This window comes from Rhineura floridana, chromosome 18, assembly GCF_030035675.1.
Source record: "Rhineura floridana isolate rRhiFlo1 chromosome 18, rRhiFlo1.hap2, whole genome shotgun sequence".
NCBI lineage: Eukaryota > Metazoa > Chordata > Lepidosauria > Squamata > Rhineuridae > Rhineura > Rhineura floridana.
In genome coordinates this window covers 8,195,470-8,215,271 of record NC_084497.1, presented here as the reverse complement: position 1 = coordinate 8,215,271, position 19,802 = coordinate 8,195,470, and the positions used below count along the sequence as shown (strand labels likewise).

General features: G+C 48.7%; 1 protein-coding gene across 5 annotated transcripts in view; it reads right to left on the bottom strand.

The window, feature by feature from the left end:
• The window catches only part of DOT1L (DOT1 like histone lysine methyltransferase), a 97,039-nt gene that overhangs the window by 22,058 nt on the left and 55,179 nt on the right, over window positions 1-19,802 (bottom strand). For all 5 annotated transcript variants that reach the window (XM_061600579.1, XM_061600580.1, XM_061600581.1 and 2 more), the window contains exons 13-21: window positions 18,502-18,585; window positions 17,491-17,728; window positions 16,607-16,720; window positions 16,015-16,106; window positions 14,010-14,111; window positions 8,841-8,978; window positions 7,314-7,439; window positions 5,244-5,743; window positions 1,028-1,151 (exon numbers count right to left, since the gene is read on the bottom strand). In XM_061600579.1, coding sequence (XP_061456563.1) covers window positions 1,028-1,151; window positions 5,244-5,743; window positions 7,314-7,439; window positions 8,841-8,978; window positions 14,010-14,111; window positions 16,015-16,106; window positions 16,607-16,720; window positions 17,491-17,728; window positions 18,502-18,585 — 1,518 coding nt within the window. The remainder of the gene's footprint in view (window positions 1-1,027; window positions 1,152-5,243; window positions 5,744-7,313; window positions 7,440-8,840; window positions 8,979-14,009; window positions 14,112-16,014; window positions 16,107-16,606; window positions 16,721-17,490; window positions 17,729-18,501; window positions 18,586-19,802) is intronic.

Below are 19,802 nucleotides of genomic sequence, written 5' to 3'. Positions count from 1 at the left end.
TTAATACTTAAAAAGCCAGCACCGTTTGCAATTTTTGCAGTACACAGGAAAGGTTTCCCATAAGCAATGCGCCACTGCTGGTAGGGTAAGAAGGAAGGTATTTATTTTGCTGCCACAAGAGGTAGCAATAGCCATCAACCTGGGTGGCTTTCAAAAAAGGATGAGACAAATTCAGGGAGGAAAATAAGGCTAGTAGCCACAATGGCTCCACTGCTGGATGCAGCGTGCCCCTGTATATCAGGGAATCACAAGCAGGGAGAGTTGCTGTTGTGCTCAGGTCCGGCTTGTGGGCTTCCCAGAAGCGGCACCTGGTTGGCCACTGTGAGAACAGGAGGCTGGACTCACCATCAAGCATATCTCTGAACCAATGCAGATGTAAAACCACATTCACTTATGTGGAAAATCAAAATAATTAATAAGTAAGACGAAGCTCTGGTTAAAGCGAATCATGGAAGGGAGAGGTGGGGAGCCCGTGAGGCAGTGTCTGGCAACTGATCTCCGTGCTGCCGCTTTTTAAATTGGGAGCATTCCGCCTGCACCTGTTGCTAACTAAGTTACAAAAATGGACGCGCACAGTTTGCAGACATTGAGGCCTTCGCTTTTAAAATCAGGAATGATTACAGAATGGATCACGGCTCAGCCTTCTGTCATGAAGACAGACTTAAAAAGCGATGGTTCTATGCTCTGCCCAGGCCAGACATAGTACAGGCACATCAACACACGTGTGACGCTGCACAAGAGAAAACCTTTCGCCAAAGAAACCCAAGTCCAGCTTCCAGAGACGCGTAAAATGTATTCCACCCAAAGCACTCTCAATTGGGGTGCTTTAACCTGTGCTTCTGGTTTATGGGCTGTCAAAGAATTCTCTCTGGTTCAGGACACAACGTGCATTTTTCCCTGGGCTTCACCTCATTGGAACTACCCACACCATACATCCAAACTGCCCTGGAAGTCACCTTTTGGGGCAAATGACCATATAGGCCATGCCCGGAATCTAAGGGGCAGCCCCCATGGAGAGCTTCCTCACCTTCTCATTAGCGCCAGGCAAGGCTGCTGGAGAAGAGGGCCGGGACTCCTGAGGGCTCATCTTTATGCTGTTCGACATCGCCGGGCTTGGGAACATCAGGCCATTCTCTTTTGCATGCTCAGTCCTGCAGAAACAAACGAGCAAACAAATAAATAAAGGGTGCAAGAATTTTAAAGGTTTGTCCTTGCAAATGGAAAGCGTTTATTAATTAAGGTTTACATATAGCTTGCCCTTCATCACAATGGATCCCAGGGTGGAGTCCAGCTCCCTCTCTCTCTCTCTGAAAAACCAGTATGAACAATAACAATGGGTGTGAAAGTCCCAGAGTGGGCTACTCACATCCGGTTGACAAGTAAAGTAACACATTGCAAATGCCTGGGCAAACTAGGAAGTCTCCACTCAATGTCGAAATGAGTGCTTCCAAGACTGAGGGGAGATATGATAGCACTCTTCAAGCCCCTGAAAGGTTGCCACACAGAGGAGGGCCAGGATCTCTTCTCAATTGTCCCAGAGTGCAGGACACGGAATAATGGGCTCAAGTGACAGGAAGCCAGATTTCAAATGAATGTCAGGGAAAAAACCCTAACTGTTAGAGCGGTACAACAATGGAACCAATGTCCTCGGGAGGTGGTGGGCTCTCCAACACTGGAGACATTCAAGAGGCAGCTGGACAGCCACCTCTCAGGGATGCTTTCAGTAGGATTCCTGCATTGAGCAGGGGGTTGGACTGGATGGCCTTATAGGCTCCATCCAACTCTACAATTCTATGATTCTATGTTAAGAGGAGGGCATTCCACAAACAGGGAGCCACCAGCGAGAAGGCCCTTTCTTGTGTCACCACATAAGATACGTCCCCTGGTGACAGCAGGCAGGGAAGTCCCTCCTAGGAAGGTTGAAGGCAGGAACAGAGAACCCTTCACAGGCTGAGGGACTCGTTTCTTTCTGGGCAACCTTCCGAGGGCCACATGCCAGTGGTGGATGGAGACAGAGGCAAAAGTGGGTGGAGCAGTGAATGTTAAATTTCACCTTTGTACAGTAGGCTCATCCTTCTCCATCCTCCATCCAGGCAAGCAAGAGTCCTAGACAAGGGCAAGCACGTGGGCTGCAAAGCGGGGCAGTGAGGGATGTTTCCTACGGACAGAGTTCAGAGGGCCAGACAGAGAGACTTGGAGGGTCGCATTTGGCCTGAGGTTCCCCACCCCTCATCTAAGGGAGTGGAACGGGAATGGGGTGGGTGTTTGAGCCCCAAGGTGTTTAAGGTTGATGAAAAAGGCACCCCCTGACTTCCAGGTTCAAGCAGTGTTCCACCTGAATTATTTCTTAAAAAGCGCACGAGAGGCGTTCCTCTAGCCCAGTGGCTTTTTAAACCGCAATCTGCCCATCGATAAGAGGACCAGCCTCACCGAGAGAGAAGCCATGCTCGGCTGCTGCTCCTGACCTTCCCCACTAATGCACGGCTGCAGGTGACGGTCTTAAAGGGCACTCTCGGTTCACGGGGCCAGCCTGGGCGAATCGGGCACTGAATGTGCACTGCAACCCACAAAGTCTGCAAAAAGGCCCCTGTGTGTGTGTCCTGCAGGAGATACCAGGGGTACATGTGGATTTTTGCCAGACAAACCTATGCAGGATCCAGAGCTTGGAAAAGCATGGCCACTGGATTGGGCTGAAGGGAGTTGTAGTTCAAAAAAGTAACTTTTCCAAGCTCTGGCAGGATCATACTTGGCAGTCCACACCCACTTTAGAAAGCCTCCTCCTTTGGGCACCACCAGCTAGCAATGCCCCTGGAGGTCCAGGGACATTTGCCAGACTGAGTTACCTCCACCCCTTGCCCACTAACGCAGGGGAGGGTTGGTAGAGGAAAGAATCAACCAGAAGCTCTTGCAGCTAGCTCAGGGACGGGGAACATCTGCGTCCCTAGCCAGGTGTTGCTGGACTCCAAGTCCCAAGCTAGCCAGAACAGCCAACAGCCAGGGATGGGGATGGGTGTCACGAATAGCTAACTTTGGTCAAACTGAAATGGGTCAGCCAGAGAGAATTCTGGGAGCCTGTGCTTCCATAGGGCTCCCTACTGGGGGAGATCTGAAGCTCAGTGTCAGACAGGCAATTTGCAGCTCCGCAAGGGGATGCAGCTGATCCCTAATCAGCTTCCTGGGATTAAAAGTCAGGAAGAGGGGGTGTTGTAGATCAGGACCCCTGGGTGATGCAGTCTAGCTCCCTTATCGTCAAAGACTTCAAAGGAGTACATCTCCTGCAGGGGCGGGATATGGCTATTTGCTTTCCACCCTCTTTGTTGACGGTTGTTGTTGTTATGTGCCTCCAAGTAAACTACGACTTAGGGCGACCCTATGAATCAGTGACCTCCAAGAGCATCTGTCATGGACCACCCTGTTCAGATCTTGTAAGTTCAGGTCTGTGGCTTCCTTGATGGAATCAATCCATCTCTTGTTTGGCCTTCCTCTTTTTCTACTCCCTTCTGTTTTTCCAAGCATTATTGTCTTTTCTAGTGAATTATGTCTTCTCATGATGTGTCCAAAGTATGATAACCTCAGTTTCATCATTTTAGCTTCTAGTGATAGTTCTGGTTTAATTTGTTCTAACACCCAATTATTTGTCTTTTTCGCAGTCCATGGTATCCGCAAAGCTCTTCTCCAACACCACATTTCAAATGAGTTGATTTTTCTCTTATCAGCTTTTTTCACTGTCCAACCCCCATAAAAAAGTTCAGTTCCCTATTTTCCATCTACCGGGACTCGCTGAAATATGACAGAGAAAGCCTTTTCGGGAACCGGGCTGATTTATGTAAGTACAGGACCTAGCTTAGAAAGTCCTTTATTTTATTCTTTTGCCTGTATTGAACCTCTCTCCCTTTGTCATGCCAAGTCCTCAGGCTAACCTGCCTCACAGGGTCATTGTGAGGATAAAATTGAGAGAGGGAAAACCTTGTTTGTATGCCGCCTTGAGCTCCTCGGAGGAACAGCGGGATGTAAATGTCATGCCAATGCAACCCATCTGAGGGGGATTAGCTTTAAGGAATCAAATTATTGTTCTCTTTGTATATACCTTGCTGTTTACCTTTAAATAAACTATCCCTTTATAAACGGTGTGTATTGGATTGGAACTAAGGATTCTAAATCTAGTCCTTCACTGCTGAACGCTACTGTGGTTGGTTAACGAATCCCTTGGGATTCACATTAGGTTCTGAGGTCCCTTCCCTCAGAGAAGGAAACCCGGAGGAAGGGTGGTGGCGGCACTACTAGGAATAATTACTCCGGAAGGAAAGAGAGTTTTGCCTGAGAAGCAGAGTCCCAGGAAAGTGGGACTGTTCTCGGGAGCAAGGATCCCCCCTTGGGGAACTAAGGACAAGTGACCCCAGGGGGACAAGTCTTTGACAATGGGAGCTGGAATTCCAGGGACATTTGGAGAGCCACAAGGGTGTCAGATCTCCAGGTGCTGGGTCTGTGGATGGGCAACTTCAAGGCTCCTCCCTGCTTCTGTCGGCTTTATTATCTTTAAACTGGACTGTCCTCTCCCCGATTCAAGGAGCAGCAGAGAGCAGGCGGTCATGTTGCAAGAGTGACAGAGAAGAGCCTGCATTCTGAGATGGAAGGGGCATTTCCCCACCCCCAAGAGGGAGGAACACCTCCTAGAGCAGGGATGAGTCCCAAGAAGTTGTTGGACTCCAGCTCCCAGCAGCCAGTATGGCCAATGGTCAGGAATGATGGGAGGAGGACTCCTTGATGGGGAGATCCACAAGCCCTAGTTGCCTCAGAGAAGGCAGAACCAAACCTGGGGAGGGAGAGTCTCCTTCCGCAGTGGCACCGAACAAGCATAATTCGCCATGCAGTGGAGTCTAATCTGTTGTGAGGGCCACGCCAACCTCAGACTGACATCAGCCCGCCTCCCGCCCGCCTGCCTTCTTACTTACAACCAGCCCAGGCAGGGAGTGGCCCTGGCTGTTTGCTCCCTACCCCCAGTCTCTGTGTTGCACCTCGCAGAACTCGGCAGGAAGGAGTTGGAGAGGGACAAAAGTAGACTTTGTTGGCTCTGCTTTTCACCAGCTCTGGATCCACCTACTGTCTGGGCTCCCTCCTTCCGCCCCACCAATCCCACCGCTGTTCGCTTGGCTCCGCCCACTGCAGCGAGCGAGTGGAGTAGCCCACTGAAAAAGGGATACTGCGGGGATCCCAAACCGACCCTGACCCCAACCCTCTCTCACCTCTGGTGGTTCTCAGCAGGCATGGCTTTCCCAGCCCCTACATGGTCCTGGTTCAAGTGCCTCCGCAGGGCTATCTTTGCCGGGGAAAACCTGGTGTAATCCGGCAAGGACAAACTGGAGGCCCTGTCCAGCTTCTGCCTGCAGCTGTGGCTCGGGGTGCAAGGAACAATGTCTTGGTCCAAGTGAGAAGCTGGGTACTGGGGGGTGCCCTGCTTGGAGGAGGAGGAGGAGGAGGAAGAGGGCCTGCCGAGGACGTGGTGGATCTCGTACGACGTGGCGTGGCCATTCATCGAAAGCTCAGGGCTCAAGCCGTTGACGTGGGGCACGGGGAACTTGGAGCACTCCAGCCCGGGGTGGAACATGCCATGGTCGGGCTCTGCCTCGCGCCCGTGGTGGTTCTTGTGGCGCGGCTGGGCAGGCAGCTCCTCAGGCGGCATGTACGATTTCAGCTGCAGGAGCTCCTGTTGCCGCTGGCTTTTCTCAAGCTCCACAATGCTAATCTTTAAAAAAAGTAATATAGGGAAGAGAAAGTGAGGACGTTTAGACCCAACACGTCGTTATAGGAAGCGCACAAGTTCTGAAGGGGAATGTTCCCTTTACACCCTTCGTCACTGGCGGCTGGTGGGGCGGAAGGCAGGAAGCCCAAACAGGAGATGGAGACAGGCAGAGTGCACCCATTCTTTGCTCCAATCCTCTTCCTCCTCCTCCCTGCTGCTGAGTGCTACAAGGGGCAACACTGAGACTGAGGAGGAGGAGGAGAGTGGCAGGCAGGGTCACTCTCTGGGTTGCAAGTAAGCCCGGTGGGCTGAGGTTGGTGGGGCGGTGCAGCATTCGCCCTAATGGACCAGTCTCCATCTGCCCTGAGATCGCCTAGGATCTGCTGCTCTCTGCAGCCTGCGCTGGATCCCTCCTCTGGGCAGGAGAGCCAGGCCCTGATGTCAGTGGCAAGGAGGATGCCTGCCCTGCCTAGAGCCAGCTCAGGAACTTGGATCCTCCTGGCAGCAAGGGCTGGTTCTCTCCTCCATGGGGCACGCGGCACGAACTTCCCTCGGCCACATCACATGAACAGTCGCTAAAGCCAGCTGCTACTAGCAGAGGGGTGGAGGAACATCGGTGGCCCTCCAGATGATGCTGGACTCCCAGCTCCTGGCTGATGGTGAGGTCTGATGGGGGATGGGAGTCCACCAACATCTGGAGGGCCACCGATGTTTCCCCACTCTCTCACATGGCAGAGAAAGCCCACAGAGCTGGAGGCTTAGTGAAAAGCTCTGTGACACTGAACGTCAGCAGGAACCTAGAAGTGAGGAGGAAGAGAAGGCTGGAGGGGGCCGACCCCACAAAAAAACATCTGCATAGCTCTACCTGGAAAGGCCCCTGGAGAACCTTCTCCACAGAAAGAGAAAGTGGGATTTCAACACACAGCACTTGGGCTGCGTGGTGTAATGGTTAGAGTGTCAGGCTGGGACAAGGGGAGACCAGGGTTCAAATCCCTGCTTGGTCATGAAGCTCCGGGGTGGTGACCTTGGGAGCCAGTCCTCAGGCTAACCTGCCTCACAGGGTCGTTGTGATGATAAAATTGAGAGAGGGAAAACCTTGTTTGTATGCCGCCTTGAGCTCCTCAAAGGAACGGCGGGATGTAAATGTAATAATAAGAATAACAACTAATGCAAAGGGTGACCTGACCCCAATAACATCCTACACACAGTTCAAGCATGCTACTTCAACAAAAATCCCAAGAGCTTTTCTTCTGGAATTTTGGCTCTTTCTAAAACACATACATGCATCTCTGACCCAGAAGGCAAAACAGCACCTATAAAAACGATTGGCAGTTGTATATTTCTGGCAGGATGAAAAACATCTTGGCCTGTATTCAGTGTTAGTCATACTCACAGCAGACCCACTGAAATCAACAGACATGACTAGCGTAGAGCCATTAAATTCCAAAGAGTCTACTTCTGAGTAGAACTTAGTTAGCACAGTTGCAAGCCCATTGTAAATGGCCTTTGGGATGCCTCATGGGAATCATAAATGACGTGAAATGAATTTACAGGGCAAGCCGCACGCCCCCACCTGCAGCTCCAAGCAATGCTTTTGCTTCTCAGAGATCTGATTTTTCAGTGCTTGCTTTTCTTTGAGCAGATTCTCCAGTGACAGCGTTGACCAATCCAGCTTCAGTTCTTCACATCTGGCCTTCAGCTGGAAAGATTTGGGGAGACGATAGGGGTAGGGGGAGGATAGAGGGAGGGGAGAGAGGATGTCAGCTGGGAAGTTTTACTTTTTACCTAATATAAAACTATGCAAACAGAAAACAAGGGGAACCTCTCTGGGCCAGCCGCGTGCCTGCCAGATGTCGCACCGGCCAGCATGTGGGAAGTTCCCTCAATTTAGAAGGGGCATTCCCCTCCTGAGAAAGGGGATTGCCTCTCAGAGAGAAGGGATAACGAAAACTACGGCCCTGCAGAGTTTGCTGGGCTCCCCCAACTCCCAGCAGCCAGCACGGCCAACGGTCAAATGTGACGATGGGAGTTGGGGAGTCCAGCAGCCTCTCTCCAGCACCAGATCTTCCCATCTCTTTTCCAACGGGAGATGCAGAGGATGGAACCGGGGGCATTCTGCACGCTGGCAAGGTGCTCTGCCCCCGTCTGAACATCTCACAAGCTGTGTTTCTTGTTTTTTAGTCACAAGGATGTGAAGTGTTTTGTACAGAATCCTGCCCCTGGTCCATGTGAGCCCACTTCTCGGCCACTTCCCAGGGTTCTCGGGCAGAGATATTTCCCCTCAACCTGCTACCCAGTTGCACTGAACTAGAGACCACCTACATGCAAAGCCTGAGCTCCACCACTGAGCAACCACGTATATCAATACAGATAGCAATTAACCTGTGATTCAAAAGTGGATGTGTGGGGGGAACCAGTAATTAGGAAAGTGTTCTGGGCCCCATAACACCGCATCGGAGTTTTGTTAAACAAAATAAACAAGGCACCAACATAGAAAGCTGCCTTATGCCAAGTCTGGGTCCATCTAGCTCAATATTCCCTGCACTGACTAGCAGTGGCTCTCCAGGGTTTTGGGGACAGGGCATTCCCAGCCCGACCTGGAGATGCTGGGGATTGAAAGTGGGACCTTCCGCATGCAAAGCAGATGCTCTACCACCAAGCAATGGCCTCTCTTACTAAAAACTAAGTTTCTAGTCCTCATGGAAGAAGCGCTTATGTAAACCGAAAGCTGCCTTCTCCTGAGACAGGCCGACTAGTCCATCTAGCTCAGTACTGCCTACACTGACTGGCAGCAGCTCTCCAGGGGTTCAGGCAGGGGACACTCCCGGCCCTCACCGGTGATGCCACCGAGGATTAAACAAGGAACCTTCTAAACAGAAATATTGCTCTATTCACTGAGCTACAGCCTTTTACTACCCAGAGGCTTTTCGAAACAAGGATTAAAAACCCTAATTGTAAAGAGCAGCAGGACTGGTATATGTAACTGATTTCAAGACTTGAGAAGCCCCGCAAAAGGCCGTTTCGCTAGACAAACCAACACCACAAGGCCGCTTGCCCCCCCCCCAAACTGGGGCTCTGGGATGCCATTAGTAGCACGCACCAGGTGCAAACTCTGGTTCCTGAGCTGACCGTTCTCCTTCTCCAGTTGCTTGGTCTGTTCCTTCAGCTGCTGGTTGTGAGCCGAGATCTCCTTCTGTGCCTGGATAAGGTCGTTGTACGTCAGTGCCTTAACACCCAGCTATGGTGGTGGGGGACAGAATATGGTTAGACCCCTCCAAAGTATTGTTTCAGTGTGAAAAATAGGGAGCACCTGTTGGGGTGTTAAAAAAAAAAAAGAAACAGCTCATTCTTTCCTTGTGCCTTTCAAGGCCATCTCAGGAAACTGTAACCCTTGCAATTTACGACCACCCGCCCTGCCTCTTAACAGTCTCCCTTTCTGAGCTGACGGAGATGGTCTTGGGCATGGCTTTGGGGGCCTCGTCTGGAGCAGCTCAGAATTTCATGGCCTTCATGTTAACCACGGGCCCATCCCAACTGATATCAGGACCAACGCGTGTGGCAGGGCGCTCTTTGATCTGGTGCTTCAGACGGAGCTCGGTGGTAACGATCTGCGGGGCATGTGGGGAACCAGAGATGTCCCCGCTGGCATTACCTGATCAGTTTTGTCCTTAAAAACAGTCTGTAACGAACCTCCACAGGGATGGGGAGACCAATTATTATGGTCAGCCCCAGGAGACTGATGGGCTCCCAATGGTTTCTCGGGGATTTTCCTGCAGATTTGGTGGGTGATCCTATCAAGGAAGGTCCTGACATCCTCTTGGAATGAGGGGATGAGCCAGGTTGTATATATGATCACCCCCCCAAATGTCCTCAGCCTACCTCTAAAGTCAACTCAGTTTCACGGTAACTCAGAGGAACTGAGTGCGATGAAACGGTGAGGCCGACAATTAGAGCGGGAATAGTGGAAGACTTGTGGCAAATATGACCAAACACAGTTAAGATCTTTGAATCTGCTGATGGGTCTTGGCAGATTGCTTAATAATTTGCATGCCTGCTGTAGCAATTGTAATGTGCTGTGTCAGATACTGTTTGATTTTTCATTGAATTTCCATTGCTTCTTCTAGATCTAGAGCGTGTGGTCGCTCGCCAACTCCAGGCTCTCTTGGATGAAACTGATTATCTAGACCCATTTCAATCGGGCTTTCGGCCGGGGTTTGGTACAGAAACGGCCTTGGTCGCCCTGTATGATGACCTCTGTCGGGAGAAAGACAGAGGGAGTGTAACTCTGTTGGTTCTCCTTGATCTCTCAGCGGCGTTTGATACCATCGACCATGGTATCCTTCTGGAGCGACTTACGGATTTAGGAGTGGGAGGCACTGCTTGGCAGTGGCTCTGCTCCTATCTCGGGAATCGTCTCCAGAAGGTGATGCTGGGGGAACATTACTCGAGTCCCTGGGTACTCCAATATGGAGTCCCGCAGGGTTCAGTTCTGTCCCCCATGCTTTTCAATATCTATATGAAGCCGCTGGGTGAGGTCATCAGGAGTTTTGGAGTGCGTTTCCAGCAATATGCTGATACGCAGCTCTACTACTCCTTTTCATCTTCGTCAGGTGAGGCTGTTGATGTACTAGACCGCTGCCTGGCCGCGATAATGGGCTGGATGAGAGCTAATAAACTGAAACTCAATCCTAACAAGACTGAGATGCTGTTGGTGGGAGGACCCTCTGCCCAGATGGTTGACGTTCGACCTGTCCTAGATGGGGTTACACTCCCCCTAAAGGAACAGGTACGTAGTTTGGGGGTCTTATTAGATCTGCTCCTGTCACTTGAGGCTCAGGTAGCCTCGGTGGCACGGAATGCATTCTACCAGCTCCGGCTGGTAGCCCAACTACGACCCTATCTGAGCAAGGAGCATCTTGCCTCAGTTATCCATGCTATGGTAACCTCTAGATTGGACTACTGTAATGCACTCTACGTGGGGCTACCTATGAAGACGGTTCGGAAACTTCAGCTAGTGCAAAATGCTGCGGCCAGAGTTCTCACTGGGACAAAGAAATTTGACCATGTAACACCTGTCCTGGCGCAGCTGCACTGGCTACCGATATGTTTCCGGGCCAGATTCAAAGTGTTGGTTCTTACCTATAAAGCCCTAAACGGCATCGGACCGCAATACCTGATGGAGCGCCTCTCTCGCTATGTACCTACCCGTTCACTACGCTCGACGTCGAAGGCCCTTCTCCGGGTCCCAACCCATAAAGAGGCCCGGAGATCAACAACTAGATCTAGGGCCTTCTCGGTGGTGGCCCCCGAACTATGGAATGCCCTCCCAGATGAGATACGCCTGGCGCCTTCTCTGTTATCTTTTCGGCGCCAGGTAAAAACTTACCTTTTCGCCCAGGCTTTTTAAATTTTGTAAATTTTTAAATATTTTAATTTAACATTTTAAACTTAATATGATCTTAATTTAAATCTCAATGGCAATTTTATTAATGTTTTATAATTGTACTATATATATATTTTCTTTTCCACACTTGCTCATATTTTAATTGTGATTTTATTTGTTGTACACCGCCCTGAGAGCTTTCTGCTATAGGGCGGTCTAGAAATGTAATTAAATAAATAAAAATAAATGTAATTAAATAAATAAATAAATCTTGTATTTGCATTCCGTAAAATTAAAATTGTAATACAATAAAAGATGTAATAAAAATACAATTAAGAACCAATATGAATATTTAAAGCAGACATGCGCGGACCACCTGAATGAAGCTTACAGACGACTGGTGGTCCATGGACCACAGTTTGCGAACTCCTGCCCTAAACAATTTGGGCTATTTGAAGGATTATCATATTTAGAACAGAGGCCCTCCTTGTCTGACCAGTCACGGAGATTGGCAGGCACAAGATAAGGCTTTTCGGTGGTATCCTCAGCCCTCCAGATATCCGGAAGTCTACCACACGCCAATATTTTGGGAAGGTTGTGAAAACCCTATCGGTTTCAGGTGGCTTTTAGTTAGGCAATGTCATTTAGCTGTGGGGATTTTTTCACTGCTAGCTTCCAGGTTTATAGAATTTTGTTATTTGAATTGTTATTCGGGAGTTTCCGCAAGAGGAGGCACTATTTGATTCTCTTATAGTTATTAGAGTCTTAATTTTTAATATATAAGCTGTCATTGGAAAGGCAGTATATAAATGTTTACTAATAAATAATAATAAAGTACACGCCACCAACTCTCTCTATACTTTTCCCATTCAGGGTAATCCTACTGTTCCTTGTGCTGGTAAACCTGTATTGCATTTTGTTCTGAAGTGTGGCTTCTGCTAGTTCTAAAGACAGATATTGAAACCACTGGAAATTGCGTCAAATGCCCATGATTTTTGGACCTAAATTGTTTTTTTTAACATATTGCAATTTTTAAACTATTTTTATAAATGCAATTGTTTTTGTATATAATAATAATAAATAATAAAATTTTATTTTTGAGTCGCCTATCTGGCCGAATGAACAGCCACTCTAGGCGACTTACATAATACAGTAAAATACAATATAAAAACCAAGAAGGACCGTAATCAATAATTAATTTAAACACCAGTTAATAACAACAGTTAAAAGACTAACCCACCCCAGAAGTCCCATAGTCCTGCCTGAACAACCAGGTTTTCAAGGTCCGGCGGAAACTTAACAGGGAGGGGACGTGGCGATCGAATGGGAGGGAATTCCAGAGGGTGGGAGCCACGATCAAAAATGCCCTCTCTCTGGTCCGCACCAGCCTAGCCACTTTAACTGGTGGGACTGAGAGAAGGTCTTGTGTGGCTGATCTTGTCAGGCGGCATGATTGGTGATGCTGGAGGCGTTCCTTCAGATAAACTGGGCCGAAACCGTATAGGGTTTTAAAGGTCAACACCAATTGTCAATATGCAATTGTTTCATATATGTTTTTATTGCATGGCATGTCATAGTAAGCAATCCATAAATTAAACAGTGCACTTTTGCAATAGTTTTGAAATGCTATTATAACGTTAATGATTAGCATCCACTTAGTGGCCTACAGTGGCTTAGCTTCCAACAAATCTGTAATGTGGTTATGCTAGCCGTCAGATGTCACCTGACTGGCAGTTGGGTATTATAAAGTGGTTGATACGTATTTACTCTTGCCTTTGCCAACTGCAGTATTATGAGCTGCGTTTGGCTTTTTAATGCTGTACTCTTATTTATTCGAAAAGGTTGATATATCTGCCTGACAGCAAAGCTTCCAGAGTAGCACTGGGTGTCCTCACATTCTTACGTTTACTGTCAAGAGTGGCTTTGGGCACATTCAGGTGAAAATGTGGCACACAAATTAAAAGTAACTCTCAGGGGCCACCTACACTCAACCCAATGTATACCTCAGCTGATTTATTCTTCAATCTTTTCAATCTTATAGCCCAAAGGTGGGGAGACTCAGACCCAAGGGTTGAATGCGGCCCTCTGGGTGTCTCTTTCTGGCCCTCAGAACACTTCCTAGGCCACACATCCTCTCCTTAGGCCACAACACTCACTGGCCCTGCTTCCCACCCTTGAGTGTTTTTTGCCTAACTGGAATGTGTCCTTGAAATTTGATGACAACTATTATTATTATTATTATTATTATTATTATTATTTCCCGCTTTTCCTCCCAGTAGGAGCCAGGGCTTGTGTGGAAGATAGAGGAGGAGTGTGTGTGTAGAAACTAGCCTGTTGTACAAGGGCAAAATTTACACTCATTGCTCTGTCTGTTTTTGCCTCTGGCTCTGCCCATCACTGGCATGTGGCTCTCAGAAGTTTGCCCAGAAGGGAATGTGGCCCTCGGGCTGAAAACAGTTCCCCACCTGTCTTAGTCCATTACCTTCCCTGAGCCTTTTCACGCTGGTGAGCCTTTTCATGTCAGATGGTACTGCTGACAATGTAGAAGAAAAACCTCTCCCCTGCACAGTTCCTTACTCCCCTCCCCTAAACAGAGGAAAGCATCCAAGCATGTCTCCCCCAACTAAGACGGCGGCCTCACTCCATGCACTCTCACGTCATTGGCCTACCCCATTAATGCTAGTTTCACTTCACCAAGGTCCCTGCACCATGGGAATCAAAACCGAGCCTGCCTCGGTTTCTTGGCTGGAAGCCAGAGTTTCAGCTGATCTCAGCAAGTACGCAGACCACCTGGACTTGCCTCTTTTCTGGTGTACATCCTGCAGAAGACATTCACACATACACACACACACATTCACCCACCACCAAGCGGCTCCTCCCTCGTACCTCATCCAATTTCTGCTGGAATAGTCGCTTGATTTCTTCTTTCTGAGCCTGGCAGTGAGTAAACAAGTCTTGGGCCTTTCCCAGAAGCTGAGTATTCTTTTCCTAGAAGAGAAAGGGGGTGAAAAAGAACAAAAAAATGCAGAAAAGCCAAAGATGCCTTGATTTCACTTGCAAGGATGACAACTCCATTGGCTTAAGGTGGCTTCAAAAGGAGATTAGACTAACTCAAGGAGGAGAAGGGTGTTGTGTGTGCTATTAATCCATGCTGACTATATGGAACCTCCAAGTTTGTTTGTTTATTAAATGCATATCCTACCCTTCCTCCAAAAAGGAGCCCAGGGTTTCAAAAAACAAACTAGAAAACACTAAAAACTCATTTTAAAAAATCTTCAAAACAAAAGATCTTTGAACAATTTGTTAAAAACAGAACTTTAAAGCTTATTTAAAAATATATATTTAAAACCTCCTTTAAAACAATTACAACACAGATGCAGCCTGAGATAAGGCCACTACATAAAAAGACTTGTCGGAAGAGGGAGGTCTTCAGTAGGTGCCTAAGAGATAACGGAGATGGCGCCTGTCTAATTTTTAAGGGGAGGGAATTCCAAAGGGTCGGTGCCACAATGCTAAAGGTCAGCTTCCTGTGTTGTGCAGAACAGGCTTCCTGATAAGGTGGTACCTGCAGGAGGCCCTCACCTGCAGAGCACAGTGATCAACTGGGAATATAAAGGGTAAGACTTGTAAGTCTTTCAGGTATCCTAGTCGCAAGCTGCACAGGGCTTAGGAGTGGTCCACCTCCAATTACATCCAAGGTTAGCCCGATTCAGAGTAAACCTACTGAAATTAACAGACATAGCTATCTTGGACCTAAGGTATCAGTGGGTCTACTCTGAGCAGAGCCTGGTTAGATACAACCTTCACTGGGGGGAGGGGCAGACACAGGGGCAGTTTTCTCCAAGCCATGGCCTGCTTGCAGGATTCCCGGAGTATCCACTGTGATGTTGGCTCCTCTCTTGAATGCAAACACTCACACACCTCCTTTCTGAAGGGAACGAATGGCCTTACAGGACAGCACCGATTCCTTAGGGCTATAGTCAAGAGCGGAAGCATTAAACAAGAATGTAGCTCACACCCAGGTGACGGCTGTCCAAGTCAATGAACAACCCAAACACAGGAGAAGGTCCTCAAGTTCTACTCAGAGTAGGGCCATGGAAGTAAGACTGCTCGTTTATTCATTTATTAAATTTGTATCCTGCCCTTCCTCTCAAAGGAGCACAGGGTGGCAAACTTCAAAAGTTAGTCATCTCCATCAGTTTCCATGGGTGAGTCTACTCTGAGTAGGACTAATGCTGGGTATAACCTCAAGAGTATAAGAAGCAAAGTTACAGGAACCCAAAGAAAGAATGAAAATGGTATAAAGGATTATTTAAAAGTAAACAAAACAGGGCTGCATGTAAAATGAACATAGGTACAAGTATGAGAGGTGACTGTTGTTGTGTAACATTTACAACAAATTCTCCAAGCACCTCAGATTATGATAAAATATTTGGAGGCAGCCAATACTAGTTGGTGGAAAGCACAAGGGGGGAGAGTTGTTGTTGCGCTCACGCCTTGCTTGTGGGCTTCCCAGAAGAGGCATCTGGTTGGCCAATGTGAGAACAGGATGCTGGACTAGATAGGCCTCCTCCTTATGTTTTTACAAGATCTCCTGTTTTGCATTCTGTTCCAAGCTTCATCAGAAAAAAAAAATCTGAGAACTTCTCTCAGATGGCAGCTGTAAATATCCTTGCAGCCTCTTGTCTGAAAACTGTGCTAATCATCTGGTACAGTTCTTCCACAAGAGCTTAAATCAACAGTTATACCACAAAGGGGTTTGTTGCTCCCAACGATTATAGGTCTAAAGGTAAAGTTTCAAAATATAAAAAAGGGGGTGACTCTGTTATTGCTAAAAAAAATGCTGCTGCTTTGGTGAGGCTGTAAGGATGCCAAAAGGCCAGCGACCCACCTTTTCCTGTTCCAACAACTGCTGAAGGTTTGCCTTGTACTGAGGAGTCTTCATGTACGTCATGAACTGCATGTACTGAATCTTGAAAGAGTCTGTGTAAGACCAGAGGGGGTAGGGAAGGGATGGGAAGATCATCATCAACAGCTGTGCATTCAGTGCTAAGCTCCCCAATCCCAGACCTAGGAAAACAGCAGTCTAAAGCAGGCTGGGCTCTTCTAAATGAAAAGGCTTTGCTCAAAGAAAACAGAGCTGCAGCTCCTCTTTAAGGCTCAGTCCGAGGATGACTGGTGCTGAAACAATATTTGTGCTCTGGAATCTCTAGCCTGAGCTTTGCATGGAGCTGTCCAGGGTGCTATTGAAGACAGCTGCAGCTTCTAATTAAGGCCCAGTCCAAGGATGAGTGGTGCTGAAACAATATTCCAGCTCTGCCTATATGAAGTCTCCAGCCTGAGCCCTGCATGGAGCTGTCCCAGGTACCACAGAAACCTTGCATTGCCCTATTTGCCCCAACCGGAATCTCCCGCACTCCTGAGGCCATCAGTCAGCACAGAACATGTGAACTGTTCATGGAGGAGGGAGGAAGCCCCCTTACCTAGCAGCTTCTGGAGTGCAGGTGGTGTAGGGGTCACCAACAGCTGGTTTGATGAATGCCGCTGCACTTTAGGAGGTAGTTGGTAATATGGGCTACGAGGTGATCTGTAAGCATCTAGAAAGGGAGATAAAAGTGAAACGCTTAGTGACCTCTGTTGTTTTAGAGCAGGCAACCAGGAGATAATGCATTTATGTAAACACTCCCAGAGTGGCTCACATTTAAACACACGCACAACAAGACCTCAGACAGAGACAAAACCACGACAAAAACAGCAGCAGTATAAAAACAAGAACTATTAAAACAATTTGCCATTGCAGATTAAAAAGGCCTGGGGAATTTTATTCCCTTTTTTAAGTTTGTGGCTGATACCAGCAAGCTTGTTAAGACACTTGAATGCTGGATGGATATAAATGGTATGAATAGAAATATCAAAAACAAATCTGTTCTTGTACACCATTGGTTATAGATGGAAAATTTAAGCAGGGGCCTATTTTACTACACACACTGGGTCACTTTTCATGACTCGCACATTTCAAACTATGAACTTTAGTATGCAGATGAGGAGGGGTCACAGGTAGAAAATTTGCTACCCTTAGAAAGCTAGCCTATCAGTTAAAAGGGTAATCTATCAGGGAACAGGACAGCCTATCGGGGAGAAGATTTTAATCCAGCGTCCACCCTGATATGCTTCCTCTCTATATGCGGGGCAGCACTCAAAATACGTAACGTCCCCACCGAGATTTTGAAAAGAGCAATTAGTACAGTGCTTAAGACTGGTAAAACAACGACGACACAACACTGCATGGCGCTTTCAAGTTAACCAGCCCAGACCAACGCAAAGGTGACAGTTAATACTGGTTAACACTGGCAGCTCCGAAGCTTACCCTGAGGAGAGGATGGGCATGTCTGCGAAACAGTCTGAGCGTGGAGAAGTTCCAGCGCGGTTTGGTTCCTCTTGGTCTTGCGCTCCGAATTCACAATGTTCATCTTCTTGGGGCGCCCACGCTTCCTGCCAGCCATTTTCCTTCCCTTCTTGCTCAGCTTCTTCTTGCGTGCTTTGGACGGAGATGGCTTTTTGATGGTATTGGCCCCGGGGATTCTCTCTTCTTCAGCACCATAGTCCTGAACGACAACAACAAAGGACACCCAATCTGAGAAAACAGACGCTTAAGAAATTCTTCCAGGGCTCTCTCTGCGGGGACAGGCCCCAGCTTCATGAAAGAGCACACGCAGGTGCCAGGTCCAGCCCCCAAGGGCCTCTCCAGGTAGGGCTGGGAATGCCCCCTGCCTGACGCCAGCCAGTGTATGGACCTCTTAGAGCAGGAATGGGGAACCTGTGGACCTCCAGGTGCTGTTAGACCCTCAGCAGCCAGCATGGCCAACGGCCAGCGGTTTTGGTACCTGTAGCCCAGCAACATCTGGAGGGCCACAGGCTCCCCAGCCCTGTAATAAAAGATACTGCCGTACTGTAGCGATGGCTCCTTCATTAGGGCAAGTGGGGCATCGCCCCATCAATCTCAAGTCTGCCTTTGGCCAGCCTCCACCTGCCTGTCTTTGTATTTACACCCTGTCCAGGGGATGGCCCAGCCTGCCAGCTTCCCCCTCCTCTTTAGGCCCTCGTAGAACTCAGCAGGGAGGAGGAGGATGGGGACAACACTAGCATGAGTTCGCACCGCCTGCCGTTGGCTCTGGCGCCACCTACTGTTGGGCCTCCTCCCTGCCTTCTGCCCTACCAATCCTGATGGGCACCAGCCACCGCCGCCGCACTGGAGATTTTGGATCTGCACCCTCCCTGTGCCCACGGACCAACATCCTTCTGTGACTCGTGCCAGAGCCAGATCCATTGGTAAACGGAGGCAGTGAATGCATGACAAATATATTGGGGGTATTCAGACCTTGCTCTCTTGGACCTTTGTGGGCGTCGTGGTGTTACTCTTGATTTCTCTTTGCTGTCGACGTCGAGCTGCCTCTTGCTCCTCCTGCAGAGCGGAAGAATTGAGAACAAAGGGAGTTACTTTTCCTCTCAAAATGACTGCCATGCAAGGACCTCTAAGATAAAAAAGTTACAATCAAGATCTATTATTCCAATCCCGCATCTGTTCCACTGCTTAATCATCTGTGCTTAGGGTCACCATGAAGAGAAGTTTCTGGCCTAGAAAGCCCTAAGCAGATTAGGACCAGCGCTGGGGTGTAGTCATCCGGGGTCATGGGGGGTGGTAGACCTGTTACTTTTTTTGGGAGGTCTCTACCTATGAGCCAATCAGCATGAAAGGGGAGCATGTTAAGCCACGGAGAAGAGTCCTTGTCCTGATTGAAGCCGATCAGAGTGAAAGGAGGCGAGACAGCCACTGAGAAGACTCTTCTCAGTAGCTAACACACAGCCTCCCCATTCATGAAGATTGGTTCCTAGGGACGTTTGCTGTGGTGGAGTGTGGACTCATGCAATGACAGACGAGCAAGGGAGACAAGGAAAAGCGGAACGGGGTGTGTGGCTGTGAAGTTGTGTGGCGTGACTTATCATGAAGGGACCCTTCACTTCTGCATTTGCCACTACACCTAGTACCGGATCTAGTACCTAGTACTGCCTTGTAACGGATCAGACCCATTCATTCCTCCAGCTCAAGTCTTGTCTACACTGACCGGCAGCAGCTCTCCGGGGCATCTTGCCCAGCCCTACCTGAGCATGCCAGGGGTTAAACCTGGGAGCTTCTGCATGCAAAGCTAGTGCTCTGCCTGGATTGCTTAGCTCTGCCACTCTTCTCCGGCAACGCAAGAGGGGACGGGCCCTCGCTCAGTGGCAGAGCATCTGCTGCGCATGCAGGAGGTCCCCCGTCCAATCCCTGATGGCATCTCCAGGTAGGACTGGGAAAACACTCCCTGCCTGGAAACCCTGGCAAGTCACTGCCAGTCAGTGTAGGCAAGAGCTTGGAAAAGTTATTTTTTTGAACTGCAACTCCCATCAGCCCAATCCAGTGGCCATGCTGGCTGGGGCTGATGGGAGTTGTAGTTCAAAAAAAGTAACTTTCCCAAGCACTGCAGGAAGGACTGCGCTGGATGGATCCACAGCCTGACTTGGTATAAGGCAGTTCCCTATGTTCCAGCATCAGAGGCAATCCGCTGGGAAACAGCGGAAGAGTGCAGTTGCGCTCGCGTCACGAGGCCTTTCACATGAATTTTATTTTCTTCCAACCAATGC